The 20049-nt window shown below is 52.9% G+C and overlaps 1 protein-coding gene across 6 annotated transcripts in view; it reads right to left on the bottom strand.

Annotated features, from left to right (window-relative positions):
• Nucleotides 1–1492: 1492 nt before the first annotated feature.
• Nucleotides 1493–20049, bottom strand: part of SUFU (SUFU negative regulator of hedgehog signaling) — an 83832-nt gene continuing 65275 nt past the window's right edge. For 4 of the 6 annotated variants that reach the window (XM_072039739.1, XM_072039740.1, XM_027460623.3 and 1 more), the window contains 2 exons: nt 9535–9603; nt 1493–6942 (listed from right to left, as the gene is read on the bottom strand). In XM_072039739.1, coding sequence (XP_071895840.1) covers nt 6853–6942; nt 9535–9603 — 159 coding nt within the window. In that variant the 3' untranslated portion in view covers nt 1493–6852. Of the gene's footprint in view, nt 6943–9534; nt 9604–12108; nt 13500–13549; nt 13586–20049 lie in introns of those variants that run through there. The other 2 variants (XM_038180998.2, XM_072039742.1) reach the window with 2 other exon arrangements.

Raw genomic sequence — 20049 nt, 5'->3', positions numbered from 1 at the left:
CTCATGGCTCTGGGGCTTCCACCAGGCTTCCCCTGCTCGCTCTTCAGGTCTCGGGCACGCAGGTGAGGCTGAGGAATCGCCCTCACCCGAGCCTTTCCCATCTGGGGAGCTCTCCTTGCTGGGATCCCAAATATCTGCCCCTGCTTTTGCTCCCCTGTGGCCACCAGCGGCACCTCCAGCAGCGTCCCCGCGGTGCTGCCTGCACCCAGCGGGTCATTTGTGGCCGGCGTGGAAAGTCTGAGGAAATGGGGATGATGGGAAAGCGCATTAAAAATACTTTTCCCCTCGGACGAAAAACCAAAACCTCGCCACGGTTTTTTGGGAAGCTGCTGCAGCCAGAAGCGGTGGCTGCTGCCTGGAAGGTGCCCGCCGGGACGGCCTCTCCGTGTGGCAACCTCCTTTTTGGGGTGCCAGAGCTTTGGGGCCACCACCGAGCTCCTGATGCCTCCTCGCAGGGCAAGGAGCATCCCTGAGATGCTCTCGGCACAGGGGCAGTGCCCACGCTGAGGCTTCGAGCAGGGGCTGCTGCTGAGCTCTGCCTCCCACGTGGTGATTCCCAGGGATGTGCTCCAGCATCTCTCCAAGGAAACCCCCCTGAAGTCACCGGCTGTGGGACTGCACCAGCCGTCCCCATCCCCTCGGGACCCTCTCAGTCAAGGTCCCCAGGTGCTGCTGTTCACTTTTTGGATGGGAAACGAGCCCCGGCCCTCCCTCCGCACTGTAAAAAAAAAAAAAAAAAAAAAAAAAAAAAAAAAAAAGAAGAGAGAGAGAGAAATAAACAAACAAATCCCTTCCCTCTCCTGGCTTGGCATCTGCTCGCAGCCCTTCCATTATTAATTAGAGGAGCTGCCGGCGTTATTAGCAACAAACCGCTCCTAATGAAGTTCAGAGCCGCAGATCCAGGAGGGGCTCCCAGACACCGCTTTTCAGAAACCTTAATTAAATTCACCGCCCCAAGGTGCGTTCGGCTGGGGCGGAGGCAGCGCGGCGAGGCCAGCTCCAGGCACGGGGCTGGGTGCAGGGGTGCCGGCCGGGGTCCCCCACGGATTTGGGGCTGTGCTGGGCCTCTGCCGGCTCTCCCTGTCCCCGGATTTATGTCCTGGGTCTGCCCTCGCGGCCGCTTATCTCCCCGCACAGCCTTGATGTGTTTGAATGATTAACCGGGCGCCGGCAGCACTGCCCGGCCCCGCTGTCCTTGCTGGGATGTCCCAGAGGGGCTGCAGACGCTTCGAGGCCTGGGAAGCCGATGGCATGCGGGGTTTGGGGCGAGGGAACCCGCTGCAGGCTGCTCCTCGCTCCCCTAACCCTGAATCCAGGCTGCCCCTTCGACGTAGGAAGGCTGAGACAACAGCCCCGAACACACACCCCTTCCCTCCACCCCCCGACATTCCCCCATTCCCCTCTCTGCCCTTAAAGGGATTTATTGAGGAGCACAAAAAGGCTGCGGGACCGTCCCTCGGCCACCGACCCCGCAGAGAAGGACACGGACAAGTATGCAAATACCTTTAATGCACTTCGGATACACGGGAGGAAAAAAAAAAAAAGGTTTAGTGATTCACAAAAATATTACAAAAGTCACGTGCAGGCGAAACACACCCAGCACCGCAATAACAATGTAGGAATTTACATTAGAAACTAATATAAAATATTTAAAAACCTCTGCTAGTTTAGCTTTCCATTTGTTTTTTTGTCTTTTATATATATAAAAAAAAAAAAAGGGGGGTGGGGGGACAATCGCACACGCACACCAGGAGCTGCGGGGAGCTTCGCCGTCGGGCTGGGGGCTGCCCCGGATCCCCCCGGCCAGTTTGCCTTTGCAAAATTCTGCAGGAACCCCCCCAAAAACACAACCCAACCCATGAGCAGCACAACCCGCATCCCGCATGGATGTAGGGAAGAGCCTGGGCTGGAAGGAGAAGGGATTCGAAGGGCTCAAACCCCGCGCTCGGTTTGGAGCCCTGGGGTGGCCAAGAGGGGAGGGCAAAAGGGGGCACCGAGCCCCAGCTGCGCCCCAGGAACCCGCGCGGAGCTCCCGCAGCCTCGTGTTTGTGTAGGACCTCCCGCTCCTGCACCCTGCGTGGGGTTTCTGTAGGACCTCCAGCGGGGTCCCTCCCACCCGCCCCGCGCGTGCGGCGCGGTGTTTCCGGAGCCGCTCTGCTCCTCGCAGTTGGGCCCCGGGGACAGGAACAAAGGAGCCATTTTCAGCTCCAGCCTCGCCGGGAGAGGAGGGGAGAGGGCGAGAGAGAAACAGGGCAGTGTTTGCAGGACACAACGAGCGGCAGGAAATCTCCCTCCGGCTCTCGGAGGTCCCCCTCTGCCCCGCTCCCCTCGCTTCTTCCCCTCCTGCGAAGAGGGGAGACGGCAGCGCGGGGAGCGGCGCAGAGGAGCCATGCCCACGGAGCGATGTGCTGGGGTTTTAGGGCCTGGCAGCAGTTTTAGGGGAACTGCAGAGGTGGCGAGGCACGGCACGAGGCAGGGCGCCTGCCCGCGAGGAGCAGGGCCGAGCTCGAGACACGTTTGCAACCCTTTGGCTTACCCTCCGCTTGAAATTTTGGACTCATGTCAAACACAAGGCTATTTCTTTCTTTCTTTCTTTCTTTCTTTCTTTCTTTCTTTCTTTCTTTCTTTCTTTCTTTCTTTTTTTTTTTAAGGGAAAGAGAACAAGCAGGCACTGCACAACAGAGAAAAAAAAAATGTTACAAAAATAGTAGGTCGCTACAGAGCTCGTTAAAAACCACAACGGTCCCAGAGACCTAAATTCGGCTTTAAAATCTCGGGACGTGAACCCCCCCCCCCCTCCCCAGAGCTTGTTTGGGATTTGGGCTGGCTCCGGGGCAAGCCTGCTTCGATCCATGGGGACAGACACACAGAAAGGGGCTCCCGGCTGCCCAACAGCTCGTCTGCCCTTGCAGCGTCGCTCACGGGGAGAATTAAGGCACAATATACACTCGTTTGGGGGGCAGCCGCGAAAAGGATCAAGCCTCCGGGGTGCGGAGGGGCTGTCGGTGCTGGCAGGGGGCCCCCACCTCGTTTGGGGTCCCCGATTTCATCCAGCATGCCCTGGCTAGGGGAAAATGGGATGTGGAAGGGCGGCCTCCAGCCTGAAGGGCTTCTCCCCACCTGATGTGGTGCTGCCTTGCCATGGCCAAACACCCGAGCAGCCAAGCCCCCGAGCAGCCCCGTCCTCCAAACAGCAGCCCTACAAAGCACACAACCAGCCAAAAACTTTGTGGTGAAGCACCCTGCACCCCCCTCAGCTCCTCTCACAGCCTCGAGACCCCGCAAGGGCCCTGAACGAGCCCTGGCTGTGGGTTTTGGGGGGGCTGCCAGCCCGACCCCAGCACAAAACCTCTCTTTAATCATGAGCCGAGAAGGAAAGTAGTCCTGGCTTTTGGGATTTCTCTCGTTTCAGGGCTGCGGTCACACGTTGGACTTTTCAAGGCATCGCGGGGCTGCCATAAGGCTCCTGGTGGTTGGAAATGCCCCTGCCTACCTGCGCCACGAGGCTTCTCCAGGAGAGAGAAAACCTGGAGCCACTGATTTCAAGCCCAGATCGCTATCTCTAGACAACAGACGCCTTGCAGGTTTGGGGTTTCTATAATCCTGCACAATCTAGAGCAAAATCAGCACCAAGCAGACCTGCACGAGATCTCAGCAGGTTTGGGCTAGAAAATACCGCGGCGTTTATTAGCGCTGCTGCGTTTCCCTTGTCAAAACTATTCCGCTCACTAAAGCACAGCTTTCTTTGCCATTTCCTTCACACGCAGACACGTCCTCCTGCCCCGAGATGAAAACATCCAGCCTCGAGATCTCTTTTACTTGCCAACGAGTGAGGCTCCGGCAGGGTCGCAGACCTGAAGCCGATCAGGGGAGGGATGTCCTGTGGGTGTGCAGCTCTTCCAACACCGAGCACCACGCCACTTTCTGATTCCCCATGAGTGCTGAGAGGCAGCAGCGTGACCTTGGAGCTTCAGGGTTGACTTTCACCGGTTTCTCTCCTAGAGTTGGCCTCACGATAAGACAGAGACTTCTATTTTAGCAGTTATTTGTCTGAGAGTTTTCCCCTTAGCTAAGTAGGAAGATTTCCTCTTCCTTCCCCTCCAACCTTCCCCTCAATTGTTATCTGGCTACCGGCACAGATCTGCGAGAAAGCGTCACAGAAACGGGGATTTCTGGCACGCCACCTGCTCCTAACTCAAATACCCAGAGCTATCCAGAAATACGTGGCACGGAACAGAAACACACACACACGAGGATACCGGGTGGGTTTTCGAAGGCGTTCTTGGTGTGCTTCCTCTGAAGTCAATGAAAACCCAACCCGGAGAGCAAATACGACGAGGGAAACATGCACATAAGCTGGGTAGAACTGGAGCATGAGGCAGCCCGAAGGAGCAGCAGCGATTGACCTTCCGAACGTCCCTCCTGCGCTACAATGTGGATTGGAGGCTCCTTTTAACGAGGGACAGCATCTGGAAACGAGGAGGAGCAGCCAGCAGCGTGGCAGCGAGCCAGCTCTGCTGCAGGCACCCCCAGCAAACCCCGTCCCGGCGCAGTCCGCGGGCTACTGCTGCCGGATGGCTTTGGGACAACGTTGTAGCCGCTGCCCTTGCTCCGTTCCTGATGAACAATCGTCTGTTTGTTCATTATCTGGCGACGGGACACTCGGGTGCATTGCTTCGGAGGCTGGACCGGTCAATTTTCATGCTGCTCCCGAGCCCACGGTGTCCCCTGGATACGCATCGAGTGCAGGATCGGCTCTGTGCGGGGCAGGAGAAGGAAAACTGGCCAGGAGATCCCGGGGATGAACGCAGGCTGCCACGGCACACGCAGCGCTCTGGCTGGCACACGCAGCTCTCCGAAAGTTTGTTCTTTCGCAGCAGGATTTGAGGATGATCCGCTGAGTTCAGACTAAATGACAACCTCATTTACATGTAAATTGCTTTCGTAGCTTTGCAGAAGGGAAGGTTCTGCCGAGCAGTGTTGGCCCCTGCATTTGGCCTGCCTTAAATTATAATATAACAACAATTATAATAATACAAACACTACTTTGTACACAAAGCACGCCCTCCCCTGCAAACCCTGGCATGCTTCGGTAGGTCCTACAGCCCTCTAGTCAATAATCACCCTCTCTGCACAGAGAGACACTGAGTGACTTGCCTGAGGCCACAGAGGAATTCTGCAGCAAGTCCGAGGAAAGCTTTGCAGCTCCTAGCTCTGCTTCTTGACCAGCCTCAAATATATGCAAAAAGACATCAAAGCTGACTGTGCCAGGAAGAAATTAACTCCGAAAACAAACAGAAAACCAACCCTGGGGTACCGAGAGGCCTCCTGGACTTTGCTGTTTGATCAGGGGAGGTAAAGTGTTAAAAGCTTTTGTTCTACTTGCACTGAGATCACACGACAGTTGCGCATACAGCGGGAAGAAGGAATGGCCAAGTCAGCTTGTCGGCAGAAAGGGGTGGAAGAGAAAGCTGCACCTCCCCTGCCGAGGAGTGAAGAGTTGCCACCGAAAGACAACGGGCAGGGAAGGGCTGGGGGAATACGTCAGGGACAACCTGCAGCAGCAGCGGGGGGTAAAGCCGCAGTGCTTCGCTTCAGCACATCCACAGCGGCCAGCCTTGCAATGCGGAGGAGACACAACGTGATGGTGCAAAGACTGCATCCTCTGCACAACACCTTGTGCTCCGAGGGGGAGGCCACGGGGAGCTAGAGGACAAGGTCTTTTTCAGACCGATCCCAATGCTCTACAGTCCAAATCCACGCAACAGGAGGGACACCAGCCGCAACAAGAGCAGCTGCAGCAAGGCTGAAGGGGAAAACGGAGCTGTGCTAGAGCCCAATCCTGCTGGAACGGGAATAGTTGGATTTATTGAGGCTGAGTCTGCCTTTGCTATGCCAGGGCAGCGGAGATCTCCGTTTCATACACTTTCAAGCAGCCCTCTGGATCCTGCGGAGCTGCCTCAGTTACCCCTGTGAACAAACGGTCCTTTCTAGCTTCTCGAATTCTGTACAATAGCAAGGAAAAAGTACTTGACAGTATCTCTTTAAAGATAAACACACTGTAAACAGGAGATCTCCCCCGCCCCGGTAGCTTTCTTCCTCCTGCCTGTGCAAAACCAGAGGTTGCGACCTTCCCTGGGGTTCAGGCACAAGGACAGGATGCGCGAGAATAAAGTTGCCTCTGTTTGCAGCGATACCATAGCTAATAGCACCAAGACCAACACTTAAAACATGCCTAATTTGAGGGCAGGGAGGATCTGGGTTTGTTTTTCTTGACTGAACTAGAAAGTTCATCTTTAAATCTGTTCAGCTTCAAGCATGTGAGCTTTTGGCCTCCTTTAAACAGGGGAAATACCATTCCGTTTCTGAAAAGAAAAAAAAAAAATAGCACATGGAAGAACAGTTCTGCAGTCAGTAAAAGTTTGGCTAACAAAAGGACTCCAGAGTCACGTAAAGAACATTTAATCCATGGATTATAGGCTCGCACCTGGCAGAATGCATGTGTAAATACAGGCGTGCAGAGCGTCTACACCCTGGGCTAAGGCAGAGGGGAGTTCTGTAGCTAGGAGAGAGAGAAAGGGTTCTTACTACTAATTTTCATAGTTAAATATTTCTCACTCGCACTCACACATACGCAGGCTGTTCCCAGAGAGCTCAGCCTTGGGAAGGATAAAGGAAAGGGCTCAGTTCGGTCTGGGCTGGTGCTGAGGAGCTCCTCTTCTGTTTGCAGTGGTTGTGCAGCAAACTCTTTTATTTGCAGGCAGAGTTTTTACTGCATTAATTATCCTGTGAGTCACTGGGTAATGGACAGTAACTTGGCTCTCCCAGTCGTTAGGAGGGTGTAATTCAGCTCTAATGCAGCGGGTTGTCGAACACAGCATCTGGCAAGATGGAGACTTTCAGTTTCTTTTCGGGCCAGCTGTACTCCTTTGGAAGTTTAAACTGTTAAGACAACACAGAGAGCCGGTTAACATATATCCCTGCAACCTCATCCCCAGGAAAAAAAAACAAGCTCGTTACAAAGGCAGGCAGCCCCACGCTACTATTATTATTTAAAACAAGAGGCCACTAGGAAAACATTTCCCCATCAGTATGTTTTGGACAGCAGTGGACATTAGATAATGTGGCCTGTGCCTCGGCTGCCAAAGTAAAGTCAGGAGATTTCAGCCCCAGCATTGTTTGTTTCATCGGATGGATTCCGGAGGCTTTCTGCTCCCATCCCCATCTCCCCTCCCTGATCGCACCGAAAAATCCCAAATCTCTCCCTTCCCACCTGACAGTGTCCCTTTCCCTCCAGGACCAAGGAGACCCTGTCGCAACCACGTGCATTCACACAGAGCTCTCCAAAACAGCGAGGGGGTGCGGGAGAGAGGGAGGTGGACCCGAACCATCCCAGGGGCCATCCCCAGGCATTAACATCCCCACAAGGGTTAACGTGGTCCGGGGTTGACAAGTGCTGTCCCGGAGCAAGACAAGCTCCCCCTCAGTGTCACTTCAAATTTTGTTCTGGCTGCTGAGCCGGCAAAGACATGCCTGAGAGTGCAAGCAGGCCAAAAAAATGCAAACGGGCTAGATGTGGAGCTAGGAAAGGCTTCAAACCCTTACGTGGCAGCAGGGCAGCTGGTTATCTGCTGTTCTTTTTGAGGCTTGTTCAGGCTACAGATCTGCCCTGGCCATGGCTGGCTGACAACCACTCCTGGGCCAGCATTTCAGGCAACCCCACTGCTTGGATTGATGGTCCTGAGCACATCGGGGATACTCCTAGGGCTCTCCCAGGGAGGAATCTCGCTGGGATCCCACACCACCAGCAACAAACAGACCTGGAGGCAGCTGCTTCAGGACCACACAGCGATCCTCTCCTGTGTGAGCCCCTCTGATGGGGCTCTGTACATCCCAGAGCTGGTGCAAGAGAAAAAAGACCTGCAAATGGTCCGCCTTTATCCCATTAGTTGTCTTTTTTCCCATAAAAGCCCCACTCTGAAGGACATTAACCCGCTCAGGGGCTTGGCAGGATCATTCAGGACAACGGCTACCACAAACTCCTGCTTTGTCTCCTCTAGGGAGCATAAATACACGTCCCACACAGCCCAGGGGATCCTTCTGAGTTCAAGGGCTAGGGTATACACAAAATAAGCCGAAGCTACCCAAACAGCTAATTTCACTTAACACGGGCAGCTCGTGATGCAGCGGAGGAAAGACTTTCCTCGCAGCGCCAACGGGGCTTCATTCAACCACACGAATATCAGCAGGAACCAGCCAGGGCTGCTGAGGAATGCGTGAAGTTGGCCCAAAGTGGGATCCTGCAACTTACAAATCCTTGGAGGGACCTAGATGCTGAAAGATCACATTTCATCCCCAGCATTTTTTTTTTTATTTTTTTTTCCTTTTCGTAAACAGCGGCGGTTCCAGAGCGCTCCTCTCGGAGAAGCCATCCTTTGCCTTTGTTTGTTTTTCGTTTTTTAATTTAGCAAAGTCCCAGCAGCTCGGAGGCGAGCGGCCGGATGCCCTGCCAGGAGCTGCCATGCCCAGCGCCTTCGCCTCTCAGCGGAGCCGTGCGGAGCCTTAACTGCAGACCAAGAGCTCCCGGGCTTCCATGTCACCGGCAAAAATGAGCTTTGGATTAGCTTTAACTGGATAAAAGCTGGCCTGAAAGTCCCTGCCCGGCCAGCAGCGTGCTCCCCTCGCTCACGCAGCGAAGAACACCCTGGCATTAAATCAGCTCCGGATTAAATAATTAGAGCCCTGAGATTTTTTCCTTAGGGGGAGGGGAGCGGGGCGAGGGATGGGAGGGCTGCTCTGCAAGCCAAGGAAAGTTTCTTTAGAGTCTGCAGGGAGCTGTAAAAAATGGGATTAAAAATATTACATGTCATTTCTGCCACCGCTCTTTGAAGTCAGGCAGAATATTTATATGGCATGCATGGGAGACAGGGTGTTAAATGTTCCCCAGGAAGAGATCACATGGCAAGGGGAAGTTTAGCACCGCACAGCAAAGCTTTCTAAAGCTCCCTGGGCTGCTGCTGCAACGCTTCCAGGCTGGTGATGGTCTTTTGCACATTGTGCACCGGCTTACAGGGGCGGCAGGTGAAGGCCAAGCAGCAGACGTGAAAAACTCCCCCGTCTGCTCCCCAGAGTGGAAAAAGGAGGCCCCTAGGACAGATTGTTCGGCAGAAAATGTGCTTCCAGCCTTCCTGAGAGGGGGAGAGGAGGTGTGTTGGGGGCTGCTGATGAGGATGTTGTTATCCACAGCACGGAGACAAACCCTGAGACCCAGCCCCGGGGCTGCACCGCCTCGATTCGGGGTGCTCAGATACGGAGCTGGGAACGGTGCTGGTGGAAAGGATGCTCAGCACCTCCCTGAACACCCACCGCAGCCCTGCACTTCTTGCAATCCCTTCTCGCAGTGCCTTCCTTAGCCCAGGGCAGATGTGAAGGTCTAGCAAAGCCTCGAGCCTCCAGGGCAGGGCTGGATCAAAGCGAGCTGCGGCGCTGCTCTCTGGGGCAGTGCACAGGGATGCAGGAACGAGGCAGCCTTACCTCCTCCGGAGAATTCAGATCTTCTAAATCTTCCAGCATTCTCTCTACAAACTCTTCCGTCAATAGGATCTGCAAAGGAAAAGACAGCACTTTATGCCTTTGTACGCCTGGTTTTAGCTAATTGCCAAGCAGCAGAGCAACTTTTACACTTGAGCAGACCGGACCAGCTGACTCCTTCCCCACGTCCTTCGTTCCTGCAACACAAAGGTTTGAGGGCAGGAGCTCCTAACTTTGCCTCTCGCCTCAACCGCTGCAAAAAAAAATGTTAAAATTATAAGGCAATCTTTTTTGACCCTCAATTATCTTCCTAAGTCTAAAATTAGAGGCTCGGCTTTAGACAGACGGAGTGGGGAAGGAGGAAAAGGGGTCAAGATAACAACTGCTGGAGAGGCAGTGGGAGACAGAGCTGCTTTCATCTGATTCCTTGAAGTGAAGCTCACAGCTGAATTAGGAAACAGCAGTGCAGTGAGAGCCCGAAACCTGTGCAGAGCCAGAGCTCTGGGCAGGCGGAGGGCTCTGTCTGGCACACCGTGTTTAGACAAACCAAGAGCCTGTGGTGGGAGCTGATGTCCCAGGACCCCGGCTGTGGCTCTCGGGGACCCTTCCCACTCCTTGCCAGGACAGCAAACACAAAGCAGCCAGTGAGAGGGGCTGCTGACAGGCCAAAATCCCCAGCTGAGGGCTCCACGAAGCCCCCAAATCACACAGAGTGGAGGCACCAGGGGGAACCAGCCCCAGGAGTTCAAGGGGAGAGACCACCACCCTCTTTAAAAAAAAGCACGCATGAGCCAAAAGCAACCACATTTGGCCTCTCTGAGCAACAGCCACGACGGCTGGAGCTGCAGGCACCCAGCGGGTTTGGAATGGGAGCTGAGATGGTCATGTGGGATGAGGCCAAGGTCCCCACGAGGCCCAGGTTGCAGCAGTGCCTGGTGGATTATCCCCAGTCCAGCCTACAGGTCTGGTTCTTCCCCACCACTCCTCCTTTCCTTCCTTCGCTCCACCCTTTCCTCTGTCTCTGCCACCGCTTTCCATCCCGAACTGAGCACCGTCCCCAGGCCCCTTCCTCACCCTCCCCTGGCCCTGGGGAACTGAAAATCCTAAATCCAGATCTGAGAGCTACGATGTTTCTGCACTTCTCTCCCCTTCTGCCTCGCCACCACCGCACACTGATTTCCCTGGGGGTGAGGGAGCTCCAGCCTCCCCTCTCCATCACGTTTCCCTCCTTGCTTAGCAGGCTTCGGGCCAGGTTTTACAACCGAGCCGCTCAGCGTGGATGCAAGCAGCTCCACCAGGCCCCTCCGCTCATACCTCAAACCTGGAAAATAAATAAAAAAAAAACCCTGCTGCAGCCAGCAGCCAGGATCTCGCTGCTTTGGACATGAGTCTGCAACCTGGCAGCGCTCCGCAGCCTGGCGAGCTGAGAAACGTCGCGCTGAAACACGCGGTGCCACCGCAAACTGCTGCAGTCTCCTTGCAGGAGGCTGGGACCGCTCTGCCTGTTGGACTGGAGGCACTCGTTTGTTGGCTGCCTGCACGACGAGGAAGGCGGCTGGCCCTGCTGGAGGCAGGAGGGCGACCCGAGAGCTCGGCCCCGGAGGAAGAGCTGGGTGGGGAGCCGGGGCCGCGGCGTGGAGCGGATCGCTTTCTGCGGAGGTGCAGCCCGCAACGGGGCGAGGGAATAAGAACGATTTGGCAGGCATCGAAACGCACGGAGCAGCCGGAAAAAGGAGGAGGAATTGGTATTCACAGCAATCAGGCAAGGAGGAAATGAATATTCAGCCCGCCACGGATGAGCAAAAATGCCAGAGGCTGGGATGGGTGAGAGAGCAGGAATGAGGAGCCGCGGCTTTGGCAGGGGAACCAGGCGAGGAGCAGAGCAGGAAGACCCCTGGGCGCTCCCAAGGTGCCAGAGGCAGGGGAGAAATGGGAACCACGTGTGCGAGGCAGCCAGCTGCAAATAGGCTGGTGGAAAACAAGGCAGGGTGCGCAGGGGTGAGCAGCAAAGGGTAGAGAGAGCGAAGGGGGGACAGGTCAGCTCTTGTGCCTAGCACCGACCTGGCAAGCGGTCCCCAGAGATGGCCGAGCCCCTCCGCAGCTCGCTGCCACCCTCCCGGCAGGATTTGTTAATTTAGCTGAACAAAACCCAAATTCCACTGATCTAGCGAGCTGAACTGGCTCCCTGAAGGGCCTGACAAGTGGATCGGGGCAGCCGTCTGTGGCTCAGCTGTCTCAGGGACCGTGTCGGTGGGATCTCGGCGATGACAGCCTACGCTGTGCAGCACCACGGAGCAGGCGGAGGGAAGATCACAGCGCCGTTCTGCCAGACACTTCACTTTGGTGGAGGGCAAGCGGCTACAGCTGCAGTGACAAACCGCTGCAGTGACATTCCCGCAGCGCGTCACTCGGAGCCTGTCCTAAAGAGCCAGCTGCAGCCCGAGTCAGAAAAAAAAATACCCCAAAAACCTGACTGCCCTGCACAGCTGGGGGAGCCTGCCCTAATTCCTGGAGCAGAAGGGAGTCTCCGAAATATGGGTGCACGTGAGCTGGTCCCTCGGCAGCACTCCTGAACTCTGCTGAGGATGCAGGGGAAGGCAGGTGCACCCTGCACAGAGAAAGCTTTGAAGCAAGAAGTACAGCCATCCTGGATTCGCATCCAGACGAGACTTCTCCTTTGAGAAGCAGCCCCATTTAAACAGCCCGAGAGCATTAAGGCCTGGCCATAGATCAGGCTGACACCCACACCTGCCATCAGCAAAACCAGCTTCGTGCTGGTGAGCCAGTCCTTGCTCCTCTGGAGGAGGATGGGAATAAATCCGATCCCATCTCAGCTTCCCTCGCTCCCAATATTTCAGGTTTCCAGTTCTTGCAGCATGCCTGCTCCTGCACAGTATGATACCCCATTACATTAACACACACACGTTATATGTGCATGATATTAAAGGTGACATTCCCAGCAAATAAACATGACAGACTGCCATTGCTCTAGGCACCTAATTTAATTTCCTTTGGGATTTAAACCTTAGAAGCTCAAATTAAACAAATAGGCCCTGTTCACTTTGTATTTCAGACCTGAATCTAGAGTTTTCCTCTGATGCTGTTAGCCGATCTTATCAACAGGACACTGCACAGAGATCATAATGATGAAGCAGCTTTTTCTCTCCGCAAAGGAAAACGGAGCTGCAGCTAGGGGAAAACTCTGCGAGCTGGAAGGCAAATGAAACTGTCCCTAAATGCAGACAGCCTTCTCCCCCCCGAAATCCCTTGGCCATTGCTGAAGTGACGGAGCTCTCCCGAGCAGCAGCGGGTGTCCCCCAGCGCTGCAGCAGCTTGGTGCTCGCAGCTCGGTGTTTTCACAGCTCTGTGCAAACATTCTTGCCTGCCCGGCCTGCTGAAGCTGGTTGCAGGGTGTAGCTCAGCCTTTGTGATGCCTGTTTGCAGTATGCACAAGGGAAGGGACGTTCCCTGTGGTGCTGTGCAGTTCTGCTTGCATCAGGATCTCGGTGAGCTGACCCGGAGAGGCCCAGGCAGATGCCATCCCGTTGCTAGCAGATCCGTGCTCCATTCCCCACACACTCTGCATCTCCATGAATGCTGCTAACGCTGCAGGTGCTTGGAAGAGGATGATTCCCCTAAAGATACGTCCCTGTTTTCTATCACAGGGACCTTCCACGCAACCAAGGCCAAAAATTTTGGTTCTGGTAGCCGCGTGTGTCCAGGCGTGTTACGAAACACCTCGCCAGGCAGCCTGGTTCAGGTGGAGGCGTTTGGGGAAGGCGCTGGCTGCGAGCAGGATGTCTCCCTCTCGTGGCAAGTCCCACCTGAGCCTGCTGAAACCTGCTTCTTACCTACGGGACTCTGCTACAGGTCAAGTGAAGGAGACGGTGTGGAAGCGTTCATTGTTGAAGCCTCCATGCCCGCAGATAGTTGAGAAACCTGCGTCGTGACTCCCTCCAGGTAGGCAGCTGCAGATGCAGGGAAACAGGTGAGATCTGAAGATGTACGCAAGGTCACGGGGCTCTGGAACAGTTCATCTGACTTTGAAAGCAACCTGTGCTTAGTAAAACATTAAAGACTTTACAGTCAGCTTATAGGGGCCATACACACCTAGCACCCCACCTTCAGGGTTCAACCCCACCACCAGGACCTGACATTCTGTGATGGGTCACACCGATGTTGATAGCCCGGCACATCTGGCAAGTTTCTGGTCAAAGATGACCCTCAGAAGCTGAGTGTAATCGAGCTGCAGCTCTGTCCAGCTTCAGGGAACATGCTCTGTCCAAGGCAAGAAGAGACTGACCCAGGGACGATTACGCAGAGATGCTTTAGCTGATAATACCCATTTTTCTTGCCTACTTCGAAACAAAACCAAACGATCCCACACTTTGCCCTAGTGCTTTGTTTGCATTAAACATTGCCACCAGCTTTTCTAACAGGTTTGTCAAAGAAAAGAAAACGTGTTTTATTAGATCTGGACTTAGTACGGAGCTGGCTCGCACGGCTCAGCCAGAGAAGGTGGGGACACGTCGCAATAAACCCCTGTGCAAATCCCAACCCTCCTCAGACACTGCCCATCCGTACAGATGCTGTGCCTGGAATGGGTGGAGCAGCTGTACCCTAAGCCGCGTGTCATCTGTTACCTCTGCAAATACCCAGCAGCTTTTAGGAGCCCTTTGCCCTAAAATCGTTTCAGACTAATTCCTGTCGACAGCCCAACACAAAACGCAGCTAAGGCGTGTCAGCCTTTCCCCCTGAACTTAAATGTTACCCACAAAACCCCTCACGAATCCTGTTTTGTGCCACAAGCACCCCCCAGCCCATCTCTCCGCTGTCCCCTTGGCTTGGCCCTATTTGTGCTGCCTTTCAAGTGGCTCAGGGCCTTGTCACCATGTCTTTCTATGCCGTGCCCAGCCCTGGCAGCGTCTCCAGAGCTACCAGTACTGCAACAAACACCTTCGATGGGAAATTCCATTCTTGCTCTTCCAGGAGATTCCTAACCCTCTGTGTCAAGGAAAAACATCCACTCGCAGATGCCTACGGGACCCTATTGCTTCACACCGCGATGTTACAATCCCAGAAGAGGAAGTATAGGATGACGCTGGAAGATTTTGACCTTGTGGGATCTCTCCATGACGTTCCCAGCTTCAAGGCTCATCCCGGGGGCTCCTTGTAGCCCAGCCCGACAAGACCCATCTTGCAGACAGGGCTGCACGCAGTGAGCACACAAAGTTGGGTTCAGCTGGAGAAGGTTGGCAAGGGAGCCAAGAGGACAGGCAATACCCATTCTTTCAGAGTGAAAATTGGACAGAAGAACGGGCATTTCAGGGAATGTTCCGGGCAGATGAGAGAAAAGCTACGAACAGTAGCCAAAATGTACTTTGAGTAGCAAGGGAGAGGCATTAGGCTGTCGGAGAGTCAGCCAGCTTAGGAAGGATGGAAGAACTTGACTCATCTACAACTAGCCTGGACAGAGCATGAGGGAACACGCTGCAAAGGGTTGATATGGGAAGGATCGTGATGACCTAACAGGATGTTTTAACTTCTAATGCAAGCTTTTCCTGGCATCTCACGAATTCAGATAGTGAGAAAGAAGAACAAAAAGGGATATAAAGCTATGAGGTTTCATGAAGTGTTGGGGGGAAGATGATAAACTTACTGGAAAGCGTTAGCTTAGATTGTCCTAGGCCTGGCCAAGAATTTGGGGAAAGCCACCTAAAAGATTTAGAAAACGTTTTTCTTGGGACAGATACATAAAACTGTTTTGGGGAAGAGCAGGTTGTAGTTGGACGTGACTGAAGCCAGTCTGTGGGCATTGTCCTTAAACTCACCAGGCTAGGAACAGCACATCTAGTTTTGGGCACAGCACATCTATTCAAGCTGGGGAGACCAAAACCCGTCCCCTACCACTTCAAAAGAGGACTTGGCCCATAGCTGCCACTTACAGGCGAGCATCTCAAGTACCAGAGTAGCTCTTCCAAAAGTTCCTTTGAACCTCTGCTGCTGCCATTATGCCAATGTGCATAAATGATTTAACATGTGGTATAGCAGAGAGAAGAACCAGATGTGCTCATTTCCAGGGGAATGTCCTAACGCTACCGGAACAGAGTCATTCTCTTGTGCTGTCTCTGTGACTAATTCAGTGTTTTATATGATGTGGAACGACTCCAATTGGATGAGCTGAGGAAGAACCAAAATACCCTATAGCTGTGGTGCCCATAAAGCTAAGAAGTAGAAATAGGGGTTGAAATAAAAGCAAGGGGATGGAACATGAGTTTCTCATATCCTGGGCGAGCGTTTTATCCCCCAAACACTGATTAGAGAAGGCAAAACTTCTAACAACTCCAGTTCCATTCTGCAAAACTAGATTTTGTTGGGGCTGTTTTTATTGAAGAAAACCTTCTATTTCTGGTTTCATTCAACACAAAGGGATTTTTTTTTTTCCTCTTGGTTTCTTTAAGGCTTTTGTTTCAGCAAGAAAAACTGAAAAATATTTAAAGATTGAGCTCGGTCTGATCTTCTTTCCCAGATTTTTCACTTAGGTTGCCAAACCAAAAGAATGGATCGTCCCCTCTGACCCTGCTCACTGCAATCTCCCCCCACCCTACAAGTGCCAGCACAGATAGCACATGTTGATAGCTCCCCAATGCTGGGTGCTTCCCACAGGTTGCAGGTACCTATCCTGCCTACAAACACGTTTGTTTAACATTTTCTAGGAGAAATTTGACCTTGCTGTCCTAAACCTCAACTTGTTTTTCCATGCTGGATGTCTTGATTATTTTTTTAAGGGTTTTTAGGGCAAAAGGAATCAAGTTATCTCAGAGAGGTGTTTTGGAAAACCTATCTTTTGGCAGTGCTAACAAATGCAGATCATCAGTTTGTTGCAAACAACTGGAACTACCCCTCAGGAGGAGGGCTACGAAGATTAGCAAAATATGCTCTGGAGGTCAAAGGAGTCCTTCTCTCCATCATGAGAACGCTTTGCCAAGACAGAAGCCTCTGGAAGTGAGTGTTTGCCCACAGTCTTTCAGAGAAGGGCAGAATAATGAACCGAAGAGCCCTTCTTCACTGAGCATGTCCTTGCCCAAGACAGCTCTCCCCCAAACGCAGGGCAGAGGCAGCTAAATAGGACTTTCCCTTCCGATCATTCCTCCGAGCGATGAGGAATTGCTATGGCACCACGCACATCAGGACGAAAGGCAGGGAAACTCTCCAGCGCTCTCAGCATTTCGGCTGGAAGTCAGGCAATGTGGAGGAGGAGAAGGAATTTGCCAACTTGAATGAAGGGGAGGAGAGAAAAGCAGAGCCAGGCCAGGATGAGGGGAAGACAAAGACACAGAAAAACAGGATGGAGGGCAGACCAGAGGCCAAAGCCGGAGGCGACACAAAGGGTAGGGAGACGGGAGCAGGACCCCGTTTCCACAGCCTCAGCATCCACACAGCGACTGCTGGACGCTGCAAAGCCACTGGCACAGGAGGCGAGCAAAGCGTCCTCCGGCAGGGGCTGGTGCCAGAGGATAACACCCCACCGCAGCTCGGCTCACGTGGAGGCAGACCTTGCGCTGAGAATTGGAGGGCGCCAACTGCCAATGAACCATAGCCTCCATCTGCCTAACAGCATTTGTTTTGAAACGGAGTAAATTACCTGGAAAAAAATAATAATAAAAAAATCTCTACATTCAGAGAGCAGCAATATGAGGCACAGAAAACTTTGGAAATGGCTGAATAGAGATTGCCTGCGCAATGCTCATTTGGCCCCAGCGTACGTCTGCATCACGAAACAAATCTGTAATCACACGATCGCCTGCAGTTTTTCTCCCACAAGACCTCTGCCCTGCTCAGTCCTCAGGATGGTTCTGCTCACTGAATGCAGCATTAGTCATCATTTCTTTTCATTATCATTCAAGTTGTTTGCCCGTTCCCTCCTACTCTCTTCCCCTTTATTTAGTATGCTCCATCCGACTACTGCCAGCATGGATTACACTGGAAGCACCTAATCTTACCGTCCTTACTGCTCGCACAGTCTCTGACGTGCTCAGCCTCACATTTCTGCGAGGCAGGGAGCGCTCCTCTCCGAGCAGCAGATGGGGGAGGGAGCTAAAAGAAGCTGAGACCTGACAAAGTCTCTGAGAAAACCTGTAAGAGCAGGGGGCTGAACATGAGTCGTCGGCTCCCAGGCTGAACCCTACACCCCACAGAGTTCCCTTTCTCTCTCCTGACCTGTAAGAATGAATTTTAATATCTTCCTGAAATTGCTTCTGGTGTTCATCTGTGGTGCTGGAATGCTTGGCAAGCACTGAATTAATCTTCACAGGATGACTGGAAGGTTTTCCTTAACAGACAGGGGAAAACAAGCGAAGAGGAAATTGAGTCTGAACGTCCACTTCTCGCAGGTGCCTGCCTCAAGACTCGCAGCTCCCCATTTTCCAGCCCACTCAGCACTGTGGGGCACAGGGGATGTGCAGCAGAAATCCTCCTGGCCTCAGGTGCTGCTGGCAACACGGATCAGACCTCGGGCCTCAAGCTGGCTATCCAGAAAATAAGGAACGCAAACTCAGTTGCCACCTGTGAATATTTTAGCTTAAGAATCTAGAATAACATTGAGAAAGAGCAGAGTAATAGAGGCAGGGCCAGGATCCAGTTCTCCAGGGTAACATTTAACAGGCTTCACCATGGGACTATTGTGATTTTTTGCAATTACCTGCCTCATTCACTACACACCTTCTAATTCTGACAAACAAACGAAGTGGAAGTCCTATAGGCGAGAGGCTACCTTGCTCCATACTCCTGATTCATTCCCAAAACACGCTGTACGAGGCAGGCATACCTCGTAGAAAAAAATAAATCTAATCATTCAATTAGATATGGCACTGAAACAGGCATACGTAACAGGGGCAAGACTGTTGTTCAAATACTTCTGAAATTCGGTATGCTTGATTTTGCAGTTAACGAGGACTCGTTAACTACAGGTTTGTTTTTTACTGCACCGTATTGGCTTGTATGCCGGAGTTTGCAGCAATATCTGATGCGTAACATGCACGTTGCACATGATCAAAGACTCGACTGTCATCTTCTTCCCTAGAACAATGACTGCCTAGAGCAGCAGGAGCAGAAATTATCTGAAGGTAGTGTTAAACAACCCTCCTTCTCCCCTCTGGGGAGAGTAAGCAGTCCAGGTGAGCAAGGTAGGAGGGGAGAACAGTCTGCTTTGTGCGAGACGGGCAGAGAGCTCCACATAAAAGCAGGGGAGCTTTGCAGAAGCATGTCCTGACTCCCATCACTGGAGACTTAATGATGGTAATTCCCAAAGGATGATGCATGCTGACAGGCTTTGACACAAACTACCCCAGGATAATATTAATATGTATTAAAGGCTCAGGCAACTTTATTGGGTCGGGCTTGATCAGTAACACATTTCAACAGAGCGTCTCTATCATCTGCCTGAGCATAAGTAAGGGAGGGAAGGAGAACACACGCACGACCTCACCTTGCTTCGGGTAGGTTTACAGACAAACAAGGCTGATCTGTGATGGACTGCATGCTTGGCACAGCTCACACCAAGGACCTGGGACACCCTACCACGAATACAAATGTCTCTGTGGGGCAGTCACTGTCAGTCTGTGTGCATGATCAACATCCTTAACCCCCTGACATTGGGCCAGGCAGCTCCTGCACAGCCTTTCACCGTCCATCTGGGACATCCACCCCTCGGGAAGGAGAGGAGAGGAGGCTGGGGGTGCTGAGGAGGCAGTGTGGGGACACCGCTGCCACAGCACTGGGGGAAGGGGGAATGGAAGAAAGAAGGGCGGAAGCCTTTGATCATGTGTGATGTTAATGCAAGTGTTACACATCAGAGACTCTGCCACAGTAACTAGCATATAAACAGGAGTCTAGTGTTAACAAGGAGGGCTTCTTGAATATGTTTGTATGTTCCTGAGTCAAAGCAATTTCCCTATTCAACAATACATGACACGGTGGAAGAAGTTCAGAAATAAACCAGCCCGACATGCTTAGACCTTTAATAGAATTTAGCTTCTTAGAACTAATTAAATGTTACTTAAATGAAAAAAAAAAATTCCAAGTACTTGGGAAAGGTGCCAATTTGACAGCTCTGGAGAATGAAATAATCTAATCATCCCCAGAGCATGGGCAGCAGCAGGACAGGCTTTCCCCTAGTAACATACCTCGAACGTGACCTGGAAAGGCTGTTGATAGAAACGGGGGCGTACAATCATCGTGGTCTAATGACTTTTCTGCTGAGGCTGCTAAAAACGCTCCTGCCGAGCGCCAGCTGCCCGCTAGGAACGGCGCCGGGACCTGCCAAACCCCTGTCAACCGCTCACCGTCCATCAGGCGACCCTGATCAGCCCGGGCTGATCGACTGACCCACCTCGGACACTCTCCATACGAGCCCAGGAGATGTGAACAGGATTTGCTGTGTTTAATCTGCACTTTTGGGCTCCCACTTGGGCCCGAGAGGAGCCAGCCTGCTGCTGCATGGGATGGAGGCCGGGATTT

This window comes from Anas platyrhynchos, chromosome 6, assembly GCF_047663525.1.
Source record: "Anas platyrhynchos isolate ZD024472 breed Pekin duck chromosome 6, IASCAAS_PekinDuck_T2T, whole genome shotgun sequence".
NCBI classification, from domain to species: domain Eukaryota; kingdom Metazoa; phylum Chordata; class Aves; order Anseriformes; family Anatidae; genus Anas; species Anas platyrhynchos.
The sequence above is the reverse complement of the archived record's forward strand: the minus strand, read 5'-3'. Positions and strand labels throughout refer to the sequence as shown.